The sequence below is a fragment of the Manacus candei genome, unplaced genomic scaffold, assembly GCF_025592945.1.
Source record: "Manacus candei isolate 608988 ecotype Guabito, Panama unplaced genomic scaffold, ASM2559294v1 h1tg000011l, whole genome shotgun sequence".
In the NCBI taxonomy this organism is placed as follows: Eukaryota; Metazoa; Chordata; class Aves; order Passeriformes; family Pipridae; genus Manacus; species Manacus candei.
The window spans coordinates 1,663,162-1,680,163 of NW_026138059.1; the positions used below are offsets into that span (position 1 = coordinate 1,663,162).

Sequence of the window (17,002 nt, forward strand, 5' to 3'; positions counted from 1 at the left end):
AACTAATTCATGAAAGCAAAATAGCAACAAACAACATTGTGTCATTACTTGTTATATCATGGAAGCGCCTTCAGCACTATAAAGCTAAAGAAAAGGCAATCTAGAAGAGATATAATATAGAAATAATACACTGGGAAAGTTTTAGAGTTAGTTTGGGCCCTGATTCATGTATCAGAAAAGTCATTAGAAATCTTTCCACTAAATTTCCTCACAGTCTTTTGAACATGTGCGTTTTAAGTTATATTTGCCTTTCCTTCCCTGGCCAAATGTAGAGTGCTGTTTTGGACTCTGTAAGGAAAATTATTAATCACTTCTTTTTTTTTCTAAAGATGCTAACAGTTAAATGTTAACATTATCATATCATAATGTGTCTAATTTATGACCATTGCCTCCTACAAGAAAAACTATTTCTTGCCTTCAGCACAAAAAGGAATTGCAATTTCTATACCATTGCTTTAACAGCAACATAATTAATTGATGTAACTCATTAATTACTGTATCTCATTAAGAGTAATTAACATATTGTGGAACAAATTTGGATCCACATTACTGCATTGGCTAAATGGATTCATTTTGGAGTTAATTCATTCCTTGGTGTAACTGAGATAAAAATCAAGACCACCAAGAGATTAGAAAGCTTTCTGAGTATTAAAAAATTCTTTCTGTTTTGTTTTTATACTTCTTTGAATTTGTGTGCTGTCATCTGCCTCTAGTTGGGTGGTCATTTTATTCACTACCTCTCTACTGAAGTGCTGCTTCATGCTAAGGAACTTGCTAGTGGTGCACTCTTCTCTCAGATGCAAGGGTCAAGCAACTTGGGAGCAGATATTCTTGAAGAGAAGGCTGGTACTTCATTGTTCTTTTATTTCAGTATAAAATAAACATACATATTTTAATTTAATTTGAACTCTGTAGGGAGAAGCAGAGGAGAAAACAGTATTTAGTTCAAACGGAAACAGAAAGTGAAAAGTTTTTTGAACTGAAAAATTCTTAAAGTTTCAATTTGGAAACAACAAAGAAGAGAAAAATTATTTTAAATCTAATTGGAGGTAGTCAGCAGAATAAAACATATTATATATAGAAGAATTTTTTCCTTTAGATTCCCCTGAACAGGAAAAGGTCCAAAAAATATTACAGCATGACCATCTTTTCCAAAGCCAATATTATTTTAGTGTTGAAAAATCTATTAATATTAATAACACCTCATTATTGATTTAAAATAATAATAACTTTTAAAGCCCTATTTGCAAGTTTAGCATTGCCAGACAATTCTCTCCAAAGAATTCCATTAAATGAAATGCAAAGATTTCTTTCTATTTCACCTTCAACCTTTAAACTTCTGTCAAAGAAAGTAATCAAATTCAGGCTACTTTATACTAAAGGAAAAATCAAATTTAAGAGTTATATTTTTTTTATACAGTGAGCACTATTTCTGTGTAATTTGAGGGATTTACTTCATGTGTTGAGGTGGGAAAAAAGGGACTGATGACCACAGTTCTGACAAGATGGCAACAAAAAGCCTGACAACTTTCAGGTAAGATAGACTCAAGCTTTTCATCTACAGGGAGAATTTCTGGTCACTTCTTGAAACACAGTTAAATTTATTTTCCCTGTTTCACACACGATAAGATAAGAAAAGTTAAGCTTTTACTTAAAACCTCAGGAGGTCAATAGAAAGTGTTGGATCCATAAACTAATAGAAGATTACAAGTGTGGATTTACAATACACTTGATTCTTTTTATCAGCTGTCCATTCACAATCTTACTCCAAGGAGGTATGATGTGACTTATGGTACTTTCATCAAGACATGGACTTCTTTGCATTGACTGTAAGGAAGAGTATGCAGGAAATATTTTCCACGGAACAATTAATGAATAGCAGGTTTATAAGGTAGTTTACCTTACTTACACATTTATTTGTCATCATACCCTGAACTAAACTGTGAGCAGAAAAGGTCTATATAAGATTTTGGAACATTTAGGTTGTCCCCCTAAGTTCCTTAAAATGATCATCTCACTCCATGAGGATCAGCACGGCCAAGTCAGATATGGCAATGCACTTTCTGAGCCCTTTTAATTAGCAATGGTGTGAAACAAGGCTGAGTTCTTGCACCGACTCTATTCACAATCTTTTTCAGCATGATGCTCCAAAGGGCCACGGCAGACCTCGAGGATCAGGACGGTATCTACATTCAATATCATGCCAATGGAAGCCTATTCAACCTCAGGTGACTGAAGGCCCACACTAAGACCTTAAATCATCTTGTCCAGGAGCTGCTTTATGCTGATGACGCTGCCCTTGTCACTCACACAGAAGCAGCCCTGCAGCGTTTAACATCCTGCTTTGCAGACGCTGTGGAGCTCTTTGGGTTGGAAGTCAGCTTAAAGAAGACTGAAGTTCTCTATCAACCGGCACCTCAGGAAGTCTTCCATCATCCCCATATCACCATTGGCCAATCAGAGCTCAAATCAGTCCAGCAGTTTAATTACCTAGGTAGCCTCATCTCCTCGGACAATAAGCTTGACGGGGAGATAGACAACAGGTTAACAAAGGCATACAGTGCCTTTGAAAAGCTTCATAAAAGAGTATGGCGTAATAAACACTTGAAGAAAAGTACCAAGATCAGTGTTGTGCTGGTTTAAAGGTAAACCAGCAGGGGAAATGAACTCAACTCAAAAGAGAGATTATAAATCAGAATAACAATTTAATAAAATAATACAATAAGTACGATTATACAGACAAACAATTGGTTTTAACCCACAAAACCCAAATATATAACCCAGCACCATGGGGCATGAACAGAGTGGTGTTCTTTGGGCCCCTGAGTCCAAAGGAAAAGGAGAGGGGAAAACCTGTTGGTGAGAGTGCTGTTGCAGTCTGGTCAAGAGTGGTGATTGCAGTCCAGTCAAGAGTGATGGTTGCAGTCTGGTTGAAAAATGGTGGTTGCAGTCCAGTCGAGAGTGGTGGTCTGTAGTCTGGTTGAGAGCGGTGATCTGCAGTCTTCCTCTGGATCCCACGAGTGGTTAAAAAGGTCCCAAGACTCCAAGATTATATATCCTCCAGTTCAGGCAGGAATGCTCAGTGCCTCCCTCAGGGTGGGGGGTTCCTTAATGGGTGAGGACAAGAGCAACTCCTATCTCACAGGCCTCTTAGCGCCTAGTTTATAGCCTGAGGAGTCAGGCTCTATGTGCAGATGATGTAAATGGTTCATTGATAACAGTTCCTGGGAAATGGCGTGGAAGGCTATAGAATACACAGTTTTGGGTTACACCCATACAGTGATGAACTGGGTCCAGCTGTTCTAACTAGGACAAGTGTTTACAGAGCCATAGTGTTGTCTACTCTCTTATAAGGATCTGAATCATGGATCATCTACCACCACCACCTGCATCTCCTAGAATGTTTCCATCAATGCTGCCTCTGCACAATCCTAAATATCCACTGGTCAGATTATGTGACCAATACATCTGTTCTAGAACAAGCAGCAGTCACAAGTATTGAGGCCATGTTGCTGAGAACACAGTTGCGTTGGGTTGGACACATCTCAAGGATGAAGGACCACCACCTCCCTAAGATCTTGCTCTATGGTGAACTTGCCACTGGCTGCCGCAAGAGAGGAACCCCGAAGAGAAGATATAAGGACTCCCTGAAACAACATCTCAACCTTGGCCATATTGATCAACATAACTGGTCTACTCTGGCCTCAAATCAGGAGACCTGGAGACACACCATCTATAATGCTGCTGATGCTTTTGAGAAAGCACGTAGGATCACCCTTGAGGAGAAAAGACAATGCAGAAAGAATTGTGCCTTGTAGAATATACCTCCTAAAGAGTCTTTCTGCTGTGCCTTTTGCAACCAGACGTGTCTATCTCATATTGGCCTTTTTAACCACCAAAGCGCTTGTAACAAAGGTGGGTAGAGCCCTTCCCCAATCTTCGTTTGCAAAGCCTAGCCATGATGATGATGATGATGATGATGATGATGATGACGACCCTGAACTGAAAGGAAAGTCTCTAAGGTCCAACTGCCCAAATTCTGAAGTCAAAATCTGGAGCTAAGTTAAACTTTTGCAAAAATGTTTTATTTTTAAACTCAACTTGCTAACTAAAAGGGTTGAAAACATGCAGAGGCAATTATCAGTGATTCAAAAGCTATTGCTAATGTGGTAATTTATAGTTGTGTTCTTTTGAGTGTCTCTTTACCTTCTTTGCTACACAAATAAGGTTATTTCCAGAATCATTCTAAGTTAATTAAATTTCCTATTATCTCCCCGCCAAGCATAATTCACACCCTATTTTCCCAACATCAGTTCTGGCAAGCATTACAAGGAGTATGCAGTGGAAGACTTTTCAGTGAAAAAAGCTGGAGGTTTGATTTGTGTTAATAAGTCAATGACAATTATGTTCAGTAAAGACTGTCATGGGTAAAAGGTAAAGGCAAAAAATGAGGTAATGTGAGAAGGAAAAGTAAGCAATAGAGTTTTGAACCAGAATTTCCACTTAATCTTTGCTCTGGTTATTGTTTGGATCCTATATATCTGCATATTGCTACTAACTAAGGATGTATACAGGAGATTTTTTTAGTGACACTTGAGAGATACACAGCAAAATGGGTATACATCCATGGAAAAGGAGTGAACATCTTCCACATCACTGGCATTTCATGTACCAGATGCCATCTCTTTTTCCTGTCTACATAAAACTAAAACCAAGACGTGTAACCTGTCTACTAGCTCGTACTGGCAGCAGTCAGCATTGTGTTTACTTTCAGAATCTCATCTCGAGAATACTCGTACTCCTCATATGGGAAATAAAATAAAAAAAAAAAAGGTCTTTTCTTTTCCTAAGTGGTTCTACTCTGCCTAGAAACACACTTGAATATACTGGAAAGAAGAGCTTGACTGCAAAGAAAGAGCAGAAAACAAACAAACAAATAAAACAACAACAAAAACCTATGGGGAGCTCAAGTATATTTATGTAGTTAAGAAACCTCAAAATAGTTTCCAAGGACTGTGTTTGATGCTCATTCTCTAAATATCTCCTCAAAGCCTCATCGAAGTATGTATCAGAATTTGTAACCATGGTAATTCAAGAGCCATTCCACATGTCCATGTATCCAGACACCCCTTTCTCAGCTGGCCGCCCGGTTCTCCTAAACATGGCTTCAGAGTCTTGAGACCTCCAGGTCGTTATATCCTTTGCTTAAAAAGACACATCATCCTTTCTACCTGCTTATCAGTCCATCTGAATCTGCTGGTTCCTGCTAATTCTAGAGAACGAGAGGTGTGAATTAGGCATAACTGACTGTTTCTTTCCCCCTCTCTTATGCATAAAGATGAAAGAAACGAAAGGTTTTCTTCTTCATTCAGTGCCATGGTGCTCAAGTGGGATCTGAGCCTTGCCAACAGTAGGTTTCTATGTGCAAGAAGACAGCAAAGATATTTTCATGTGGTTTTCAACAGGTATTTTCAGGGTATTGCACAAGATGGTATCGTGTGCCAAAATGAGACCCAAGGACTATGCTGTGAAACTAATTTTGGAAACCTGACACACCAAGTCATTTCTTAGTGAGGTTTGTCTGTGATAGATTTTTATTTAAGTAACTGCCATTGCACTTAGTACATTTTAGAGATATACCTGAAGAAGAAACAGGCACTGAATGAAATTTTCAATGTAAGAACTTTCAACGATTTGAACTTCAGAACTTGGAGCAGGACTGAAATGAAAGAGGGAGAAAGGATGGAAGGAATGATGAAAGACATACCCTCATCTTAGTTCAATCTTTCTATTACTACCACACAGTCAATCAACAAAATCATATTCAAAAAGAAGATCATCCTTCAGACACACAAAGGCCTAGTTTGGGGAGTACTGGCAAGGAGCTTACCTTTCCATATGGTCTCTGCACTGAGGGAGGCATGGATTCTCACGAGGTTTGGGGTTTTTATTATTGTTTTTTTGTTCTTGGTGTTTTTTTTTTTTAATTTTATTTTTTATTTTGTGGGGTTTTTTGTTTTTTCCCCCCACAGAATTATTTCAAACTAGAGTAAGTTTTCCTAACACTGTTGGTGGAGAGGAAGGAGAGGGAGTAGAGAGCATCAAACTGTCAAAATGATGTGTGGACAAGGAAAGGACTTAGCTTACCAGTGCAGCTAGTTCTGTAGCCAAGGGGAGAAAGCTCGAGATAAACGATCTTTTTCCTCTCTGGCCTGAGACCCTGGAAGTATGCTAGGAATGCTGCTCTCCTTCCAGAGGAGCTGATTCAGTTTCACTTGTGGTGGTTTAGTTCCCACTGTCATCACTCTCACAGTGACAGTTGCTATAGAGAGTAAGAGAGTGCCTTGCCTGGCTTTGGGTACTAACACAAAAGGCTGCCTGTCTCCTCTGCAATTTGGCAGGAGATCCTTTAGTGTGGGATGATGTGTAGCTGTGCCCTTACTCACTAAAGACCTCGCTGGAACTTACCAGCACATTCCTGGGGAGAGCAAGCAAGTACAAGCAGTGCTGACTGGCCATTTCCTTAGAGGAAATCTACCACAATATCTGCACTTGACCTGTGTGTTTTACCAGCTGTTCCCTCAGCACTTCACAGAATTCATACCTGTTTCAAAAAGAGAAAATATTTGTTCCTTTGAATGAAGTAAAAGATGACTCAGGCGGCCACTAAAGGTCCCCTTGCACGAAACCTGCCCCATGTTTAAGTCAGCAGTATGGAACAGCCTTTGGAATGCAATTCAATAAAAGACTGCCCTGTTCTTTTTTTGTGGGGGATCCCAGCTTCCAAAATGGAATTTAAGACACTTTATTTTACACCATTAATCTCCCTGTACAGCAAGGAACATTAAAAAAGGGCAATCTAAAAAGATACATATTTAAAAAAGGGTACACCTGGTCTTCGTGCTGTTGTTTAGCACTAGCTAAGGATATAGGCTTCCTCTCTGCTTGTGGTTAGATGTATCCATCTTCTCAGGAACCAGAAAGTGCAGAAAGTTACTGCAAAAGATATAGCAAGAATTTCTATTTCATGTAGATGATAAGTGCTTTCCCTTTCAAAATGCAGTACACTAGCCCTGCACAATATGGTATTTTAGAGACTGGGCCACCCCTACTTACCAAGAAAGCCCAGTTTCTATCCCTTCCTGAGAGAGAAGAGTTCAAACCTGTATACTCCCACTACCAGAGTAGAAAACCATCAAGACAGAGGTTTCTCATGGGAGGAAATTGGGTTACTTCCTTAAAAGTAAAGAACAGTCATTTACCATAGTGCTGTGGTCAAGGACGAGATGCACAGGTTCAGACATTTTGAGATGGACACTGAACCTGGAGTGAAAAGTTGGTACTTTTTTTCCCAGTGGAAATGGTTGGCCACCACTGCTTTTTCAGAGCCTGCATCTTAGTATGTTCTGAGAATGTCTCCACACTAAGCATTTCAGAGAACTTAAACCAAAGAATATTTTGCTTCTAGCCTCTGAAAAGAAACAGATCTTACTCCTAAGTAAGATAGTGAAACCTGATGTGTTGAAACATTTCTAAGTCAATTCCAGGAAAGTCAGATTTTTTTGTTGTTGTAAATCGAAGTGCTGTTAGCATTTATCTGCCTCTGGATTTGGGCAACAACTGGACAAAGACATTATTATTCTCCAAGAGGAGATGTTAGTTGAAAATATCTCGAGAGCCACTTTAATACCTTTTCTTGCAAATTGCGTCCTGTCAAGTCTGACTCATTTTAGAACACTTAACACAGGTGCTTCTGAAAATATTCTGCTTTTCTGGTTTTGTGTAGATTGCTTCAAAGAAAAGAAAAAAGGTAGAAAAAGCAGAACAAAGATACATCTTCATTTTACAAATACCTGATCCGAAATTTAACAAAAGAATGGTCTCATGCTTAAGGCATTGAACAGTTATTCAGGAATGACCCAGAGCAAGTAATTTAATCTGTCTCTACTGTTTCCATAGCAAAGGTCTCTTTTTCTTCCCCAGCAATTTAAGCAGTAAGCTTTTCATGAGAGACTTTGTTTTACACTGTGCCTTTGCATCTGCATTACATGAGAGAGCTTCTTTCTGCAAGAGCTTCCAAGCACCACTTCAATATACAGATAAATAAAATATAAATACAAACATGAAGAAAATTTGACAATTTTTATGATCAGTTCTGAGGACAGCACTTCAGATTTTGAAAAAAACAGGTTTTCTTCTGAATATATTTTTGAAGATATTTTAGATATATAGATCAAATATTGCAGAATACAATTTCATTTGCACTCATTCTCAGTTTCCTCCAGTCTTAAATGAACACTGCATAATCTGGAAGGATGATCTAATGTCATCCTCATTTGGTGACAGTTTATCATGGACTCTATTCCCTGAAAGCATCATTATTGGAGATGTTATTACTACTGCTTTAGAAATTAAATTATCTCCAAGATGGAGCTATACATATAAAATGGAATCAAATCCCCTTATCTCCAGCAGTATTTATGTTATAAATTATCTCAAGGATGAAAATTAGAATGTCAAAGGAATTTGGCAGTGGAAAACAAAAGAGGCATGAACCTCCCTTAGGACAAATCTGATAGCTCATACTTGCATGTCAAGTAGGCACTGCCCTTACCACATATCAAACCCCAGATCCTCAGCTGGTGTAAGTTATCCTCCCTCTACCAGTGGAGTCCTGGAAGTTTACACCAGCTGAGGATCTGGCTCACATGTAATTTATAACATGCTGCCGTGCCTCAGATGTCTTTATTCCGGGATTCTAACAGCAGTCATGATACCATTCTTTGAAATCTGGCAAATTAGGATTTTTGTGTTTGGAACAAATTTTTTTTTCTTTAGCTTATGTCAATAAATGTAAATGGACACATCAGAAGTATCATGGTTCAGTACAAACTGCAAAAAATAAGGTAAGTGGGCAAAAAGGTCATAAAACATTTTCTTTTCTTAAGACAATGTTATTTCTGACTGTATTGAAATAAACTCCACTTTATAACTAGTCTGCTGTCAGTGTATCATTTTAGAGGAACTGCTCTGAATATTTTATTATTAAAATCAAAACTCAAAAATTTTACATTACATGCAAATGACATTAAAATTGGCATCATTCCTATTTCCACATTGTTTTGTGCAGAGTTAACTCTGAACCCAAGATTTTCCATCTGAAAGCACTCCTAGAGTGTCCTCTTTTGGAGAAATATCAGGGTGTGGCCTTTTGCTCAGTAGTATAAATGTTGATGTCTTTGCCACAAAAGTGGAACATCTGACATCCTGTCCTCTTCAACTTGAGTGGGTTTGAAGTTCTTGTCAGGTGAGTACTGCCACCAGCTGCTCATGCAGTTCCCTGAACAAAAGTGTTCTCCTCAGCCTCCAGTTGAAGATGGACCACTCTGTGTACTCTAGAAAGAAAGATTATTTGAATGCAATAAGTAGAAAAATGTGATGGCTCTCTGTCCCAAAATGAAGTAAATTCTCTGATTGTAACACTCATTATGGACTCTAAGGGGACTTCTAGAAGCAAAAGTCTAAAAATGAAAATTGACACTGGGAAAGGGAAATCGTAATTCAAAGTTGTGAGCTGGGAAGTCCAAGCAACTGGAATCCCATTTCATAACAGGAAGATCCCAGTGGAACTGCAAACCCAGTAGGAGGATTTCAGAAAATGCCATTGTACTAGTCAGTACAAGGCAGTGATGTCAGGAGCATGAGGTGCAGTTCTAGTTCCTCAGGTGCAAAATAGACAAATTCAAAATGAAAAAGATAGAAAGAAGAGCTATCTCCTCTGGTTGATTTGGATAAAAAAGTATAAAATTGTTTTTTCTGTAAATATGTCAATAAAGTGAGTACCAGGAGAAGGAAAAAGGGATTTTAAGCTAACAGTGTTGGCAGAGGAAGAGATAGATATAAATTGGCTAGACATAAATTATGCTGCAAACTTCACTACTGCATCAAAAGAGTGAGGTTCTGAAACAGCTATCCAGTAGCAGTTGTAGAGACAACTCCCTCAGATCAAAATAAAAACAAAATTAGTTTTTAAGAGGACTTTGATCACTTCATAAAAGGATTGCCCACCATAGCTGCCTCATGTAACAGTGCATGGATTTCTATGATCAAAAAAGTCCCTTTTAGTCTAGCGTTACTCTGAATTTAGAAGTTGTTACTAAAATAACATAAATACCTTAAGGTAATTTAAGTACTTAAGGAAATTGGTATATTCTATTCCATATATTTAAGACTGTTCATTAGCAGCAAAATGATTATACCTTATCTGTATTTAAAAGGAAATGGTTTTCCATTTCCCACTGTTAATCTTTCCTCACTGCCTGAATTAATTATTAATGTCTGTGTTTTAATTCTTTTTTCACTCTTCTTAAATGTGTTCAATGCCAGACTGGTTTGCCCAAGGGACCCTGAGAGATGGATGAACTAGTGGCTATTATTTCAACTGGAAACCATGTTCTATAACGGATTTGTATTTTCTGTGGATCAAGTTCACAGAACTCAACTTGTGAAAAAAAAAAGTCAAACCAAACCAAATGAACCTAACTAGCCAACTGAAAATAAAATAAAAAAAACCTCTGAAAGTAACAGGTAAAAAAATCAGCGGCCAACAAGTTATATCTGAATCTGTCTGCCACACAGAACTGGCATATTTCCTTTTATCAGCAAATATATTATTTTGAAGCCTAGAACACAATTAGACACAAGTTACTTTTGAACTTAGAGAAATCTCTGCCCTTGTTCTGCACTCTGATAGTGCCTGAAGGCCTCAGGAACAGTTTGTGACAATGGAAGTGCAGCAGTAAAAAACATGACCCAAGTCATATATACGTAGATACTGAGTGGCTGTTACGTGTGCTTACCAACACCTTTTGTCTGAAAGTCACTGATGTGGGAAGCACATAGAAAGTGTGTAATTAGATTACAATGCTTCCTTATAGCTGGAGTTTCTTGTAAGCCCTGACCAAGTTTTCCTTTCAGCAGCCAGCTTGTTGGAATCACATTACTGTATAACATAGATGCAGTTTGCTTTAGTCACAAGCAGCTGGATCTTAAAAGCTCTCCTTGGCCCATATGTTCTTAGTGCTTAATGAATGGGGGGTTTTTATTTATTTGTAACTGGAAACTACTTCTGAGCAACTTTTCTAAGATTTTCTCAAGCTTCAGGAAGCTAAACATAAGAGAAAATTGCGTTAAGTCTACTACCTGGTTAATTTTATTTCAACCTGAGGTGAACTCACCTCAGTCTGAAGAAAGACATGATAATGGGTAGTCATCTGCTCTGACTTATGTATTGCATTTCAGTTACAGCAAGAAATTGCAACCATAATGGAAAGGGATGAAGGTTGTCAGGACTGCGAAGAGAAGAAAAATGAATGATTCATAGACTGTTAAAAAAATTGGCAGCAACAGACTGCTGGTGAGTTTATGTTGTGGTGTATAAAGCTTTTCTTCCTATTTCATACATTTAACACCCTTTTGTAATGTTTAGACATTCATAGGCTAATATTAGGTTTATAGAGGAATATATTTTAACTTCTCTGTATTTTTAAAAATATTTAATTTTGTCTGCTTTCTTCTCAGAGCCAGTTATTCTTCATATAATTTGTAATGCTATTTTCCAGCAGAAAAAAAAAAAAAAAAAAACAAAAATCCCATAAGAATTTTTTTGTCCCCTTAGGGACACTGATATGAACAAATAAATCAACAAAAATAATTCAAAATGAATCCTTCTTTAGCAGAGTCATAGAATATCTTAAGTTGGAATGGACTCATAAAGTTCATCAGGTCCAATGTCCTGCTCCTCACAGTAATAACTAAAACTAAACTATACGACCAAGAGCATCATCCAGCTACTCCTTAACTTTGATAGACTTTCCAACTGTGATGACTTCCGTGGGAAGCCTGTTCCAGTGACTGACCACCCTCTAGTGAAGAACCTTTTCCTCATGTCCAATCTGAACTTCCCCTGACGCAGCTTCATTCCATTCCCTTGTGTCCCATCACTTCACTTTGAAGTTTGACTGCCCATGGCGAGCTCCCAGCCATCTTCTCACCACCTTCCCAGACAGAGGACAGTTTCCATGATATTTCAACCCATCTCTAAAGTTACAAAGGGTTGATAAAACTAATGCAATGAAAAGCCTATTTTGTTTGGGTTTTTTTTTTTATACTCAGAGAAGTGCAAATATAAGCGCCTGATAAGCACTTGGGCTTTGGGGTGATTCTATGAATTGAATAACATCTTTGTATAATTCATGGTTTGTTATCACTACTCTGTTCACACCTTGCTGTGTGGAAGTTTACAAGTCACTCCCTGTGGTGCAAAATGCAAATGAGCTTCGTTCTAAGAGCAAACTCAATGTGAAACAGTGTGTTGTGACTTTCCTAGAAAATAAGATATTCTGGAGGTATTTTTGATATTGAAAATGCAGCCAGGTAATAATAAATTATAGAACTTTCAAAATCTTTCCCTTTTATTTGCAATTCCTTTTATTTGTACTGTTGCAAGCTAGTATATGTCAGTACAGCAAATCCCAGGAAACCTCTGAGGATTTAAACAGTATGATATATTTAACAGCAGTGCCTCAATGTAGGGAAAAAACAAGCACTTTTTACTATCATACAAAAGGAAAGGGTGTGAATGAAATACAAATAACTTAGAAACAAGAAACTGTAAAGACAAAAAGAGAAGCTACTACTTTTGAAGCAAACCCCATACTTTTTAAAAGTCCTGGCATTTGATCACAAGAGTTCTCTCTTCCCACCTCTGACTAAATTAATTTGCAATGGAAACGTCATAATAAATTAGTACTATCATGCTACTATCCTAACTAATGAGAAATTTGACTTTCTTATGAAAAGGACTTCAAAAAACAAGTCAGAAGATTGTGAACAAAGTTTGATTAGTTAGATAAAAATAGGAATTAAGGCTTCTCCCTTAACTTTAATTAGAGCTTGAAAACTATTAGCCTTAACTATCAGAAATCATATGCATGGTTTGTTTGTAATTTGATTGAGCTTCATATACTATCTAAGACAAGACCAACCTCCTACAACTTGCTGTAGTCACATTGCAGTATGCAGCAAGAAAAAAAATTATACAGACTTACAGAAAAAAGATGATTAAAATAGACTTATAAAAGTGGAGAATGTTTGAACAAATTAACTGTAAACCAGCACTACAGAAATCATCAAGCTAATATCTTCAAACATAGGTGAAATGAATATGAGCTCACATCTGTGAGCCATCAGATGTGTAAGGTTCTGTTTCTCTAAGTGGGGATGGTGTCTCCAAGAATTTTTTTTCCACTAATTATCTATGTTTGAATTACTCTTGAAGTACAAAAAGTTGATACTCACTCTTTTTACAGTCCACACTATTTTAGTATAACTTTTGGGGGCAATGACTGAGGCTCTTAGCACTTACTGTAAAGTAAGTCATGCCATGCATCATTGCCTTGAAACCCAAAGCAGTCTTTTCAAAATATAAATGTGGGAAGGGCAAAATCATGAGATGCCACTAACTCAACAGGTATGGGGAAATGAGCCCAGAAAAGAACACTGAATGGCTGTGTTAGCAAGTCAACCAAATTTTAACCTGAAACCACTGTAAGGCCAGTCTACATGAGCTGCACAAATATCAGATATGGTCAAACACTTTAGAAAAACATTTACCACAAGAGACAAGCCAGCAGGCACAGGCACCTACCTGCCTTGTATAACACATTTGAAATTCAAAGGGGAGCTTCTATACTCAAACTGCATAAGTTAGCCTAATAGTAGATGTACTAGTTTAAAAAAAATCTTTGTTGCAGTTTTAGTCATCCCAGAAATCCCTTTGTTTTCTCTCCTGAGTGCCCATCCTGCCTGGCACAGAGATGACAGAGGAAAAGGTAGTGAGGATACGTGAGGGAGCTCTGAGCTGACTCCAGCTGTGAAATGAGCTGCAGGGTCCTGACAGCATGGAAGCAGCTACAGGTGAATCTCTCCTGCTTATTCATCCCATTCCCTTGAAGTCATTTGGCTTCAAGGCCTGGAATTGTAAGGCATGATTTGAAGACCCTGCTAGGAAAATATTTGAATTCAATTTATAGAATTCTTTAATGAATTGGGGATATCTTTACACAGAACTAAGTAAGAATTGTAGTGTCTGCTTTATGCTCTGTTGCATGTTATGTCATTTTAACTTAGAAAAACAGAATTTCTACCTTAAAAGTGCAAACTTTGTTAACTTATTAGATTTAGCTCATTTTCTGCACTTCCAGACTGTCCCTTCTGGAGACATCTTTGTGCAGCTAGCGTCTGGAACATATCTGAGGCTTCCTTGTAGAATTCCTGTATGACCACAAGCAACTATTCTGTTTTATCAAATAACACAATGCTCTGACTGAGCACATGCTAATAAAACTTCCCTACCTCATAGGCAGGCTGTGGGAATTAACAGCATTAAATACCTGAGGTGCTCGATAGCCTGATGATTAGGACCATATAAGTAGTTGCATAGTCAGTCTCCCTATGGTTAGAACATTGTCAAAGTGTGTACTCCATGTATCTGTGTCTGATGTGACATTTTCCTAGTGCCAAATTATCTGGAGACATTACAAGCAGAATTGTGGAAGGATCAAAAACAGCTTGAGTGGCTCACCCAGTCCCTTGTTGCAAGATAAAATGGCATGCAGCTGACACAAAACATCTCAAAGCCCTTGATTTGCTTTAGTGCCTTTTAAAGTACTTCTTCTGAAGAAGGAATATGTGTGCACACAGAGGAATTATTACCAGCTAAAAACTCTGTCTGCTGATATCCCACGTTAAAACACTACATGTATTTATTCTAAAATCAGATGCGACATTGAAAAAATATTTGAGAGGTATGTTTGTCTTTTGATCTTTATGAATTCCTGACATACTTCTACTGATCGTGACCTTCCTGCTACTTTCAGAGGTGTACAGAAATGAGAACCATCCCTTATGTGCTGCCAATTTTTATCTTACCAGTGAGTAGTGATAATTTTTTTCTTTTGGGACAGGGGGTCACTCACAGGCCTGCATGGGAGTTTTAGCTACATCAACTAGAAGAAAACCTAATAATCTAATCATGATTATTAATGTAATATGAAATGGCTGGTCCTATTATACATATAACTATAACTAATAGCTAAGACGCTTGCTGTCCTGTACATTAATATTGATTTAGAGGTGAGATCACTTGCCACAGAATTTACTGCAGCTTTAGTTTCAATTGCATGTAAAATTCTTAAAGCATACCCTGTTTTTAAGAGCAAGCCCTTTCAGCTGCAACAAAGAGTTTCTCAGTGGCTGATCTAAACTGATTCATATGGTAAATATGGGATCACTGGAGCTGCAGCAGTTTTGGGATGATGACGAGCCCGATAAGCAGATGAGAGGGACATTTGTAGATGCTCTCCATTGCTTCTCTGTCAAAACTTTTCATTTGTCCATTTACTCTCATGCTTGCTTCTTCTGAACAATATCAAACAAAATGTTCAATACCAAACAGAAATCATCTCAGAACTTCTGGCTGAAGAAGGAGCGTATTTGTAAAAAACTAACCAATACTGCTGACGGACACGTATTTTTTCTGTTTACACTTCATGTGAAGAACAGTAATGCTGTGATACGTCTTACATATAAGTTGTGAATCTATCAATATTTGGTGAAAATCATCTGCTGTCTCTCCTAGCAAAGAAAATACTTGCTGACATAAAAAATTCTAATGTAAATTGTTGCTGTTTACCATCTTCTGAAGATTCCAGCTGGAAAACACGTGAAAAGTAAAATGTAGTTGCCTTTCCACTTCCCTGTCTTTTTAATCTTCCTGCCTAACAATGAAAAAGAGAAATTGCATATAAAGTAAAACAAATATGCAAACTTTCAGAAGGCCTTCATTTGTGTGTTTGATGATCAGGTATTCTTTCTATCTCTGCCTCTCTTATCAGTTATAAAATTCTGCAATATTAATATAAAATTTATTATTGTTATTAATAATATATTCTTTTTTACATTTAGCATATACTCAGTTTGCTCATATTTACATACATACATGCGAAAGAAATTTTGTGTGTATATATGTGTAGCTGCTTTTGCTTCCAATCAAAGTCAGTTTGTGGTTTCAGCCACTATGACCTTTCACAGATGTGAAAGTGTGGATTTCTGAATACCTATTAAAGTGTTCTTAAACATTTTCTGGTTATTATTCATATGTTTTTAATTAAACTCTGCCTTCTGCCTGATCTGGTTCATAATTGTTTTCAGCCTTTTGAAATTTGTCCTTTGAAAGTATCAAGTGTATATATCACTGGTTTGGACTTTCTTCTTTTTAATCATTGCAAATATTAAACAAAATCATCTCTCCCCCAGGCTAATGATATTCTCTATGAAGAATAATTAATATCAAGTAAATTGTTTCATATTCTTGAGATTTTTGTGTTTGCATTCTTATCACTGATTTATGCAACTGCATTTGAGAAGAATTAGCGTCTTGTAATGCAACTTGGGTAAAAGTCAGTGCAAAGTAGAACCATTTAAGGAACAGCAGAAGCCAAGTTATTTCTAGGGTGAAAGCTCAAGACAAGTCTTTTTCCTAGAAGACCTGACTTTTCTTTATTAGCATTAGTTTTTTTGGACGAGTGCTGCACTGGCTACCTGCCCTCCACACTCATGTGTCACTAGCATGCAGTTCTGTGACCTACAGGTTTTAAAAGTTTTGAATCTATCTTCAATTTTCTGTAACTACTGTAATACAAATATAATCCTCAGCATCAAATGAAGAAATTATGTTTACGCTTTTAAAAAGATACAAGTCAAATGTTAAAGTGTTTTGGTTTGGTTTTTTAACTAAATTCATGAAAGCTGGAAACTTGGATGAGGGGGACACTTTTCTGTGGTAATTATACTTTTATTCTCATTCCTTCTGCCAAGGCCAAACGCAGCAGAGCTCTCACAGTTTTATCGTACAGTGATAACTGGCAGCTCTGGTGTGTGA

The 17,002-nt window shown here is 37.4% G+C and overlaps 1 protein-coding gene across 1 annotated transcript in view; it reads left to right on the forward strand.

Annotated features, from left to right (window-relative positions):
* Positions 1–2,077, forward strand: part of LOC127466875 (uncharacterized) — a 242,078-nt gene extending 240,001 nt beyond the window's left edge. Inside the window, exon 4 of the mRNA XM_051778225.1 lies at positions 1,983–2,077. Coding sequence (XP_051634185.1) covers positions 1,983–2,077 — 95 coding nt within the window. The remainder of the gene's footprint in view (positions 1–1,982) is intronic.
* The last annotated feature ends 14,925 nt before the right edge of the window (positions 2,078–17,002 follow it).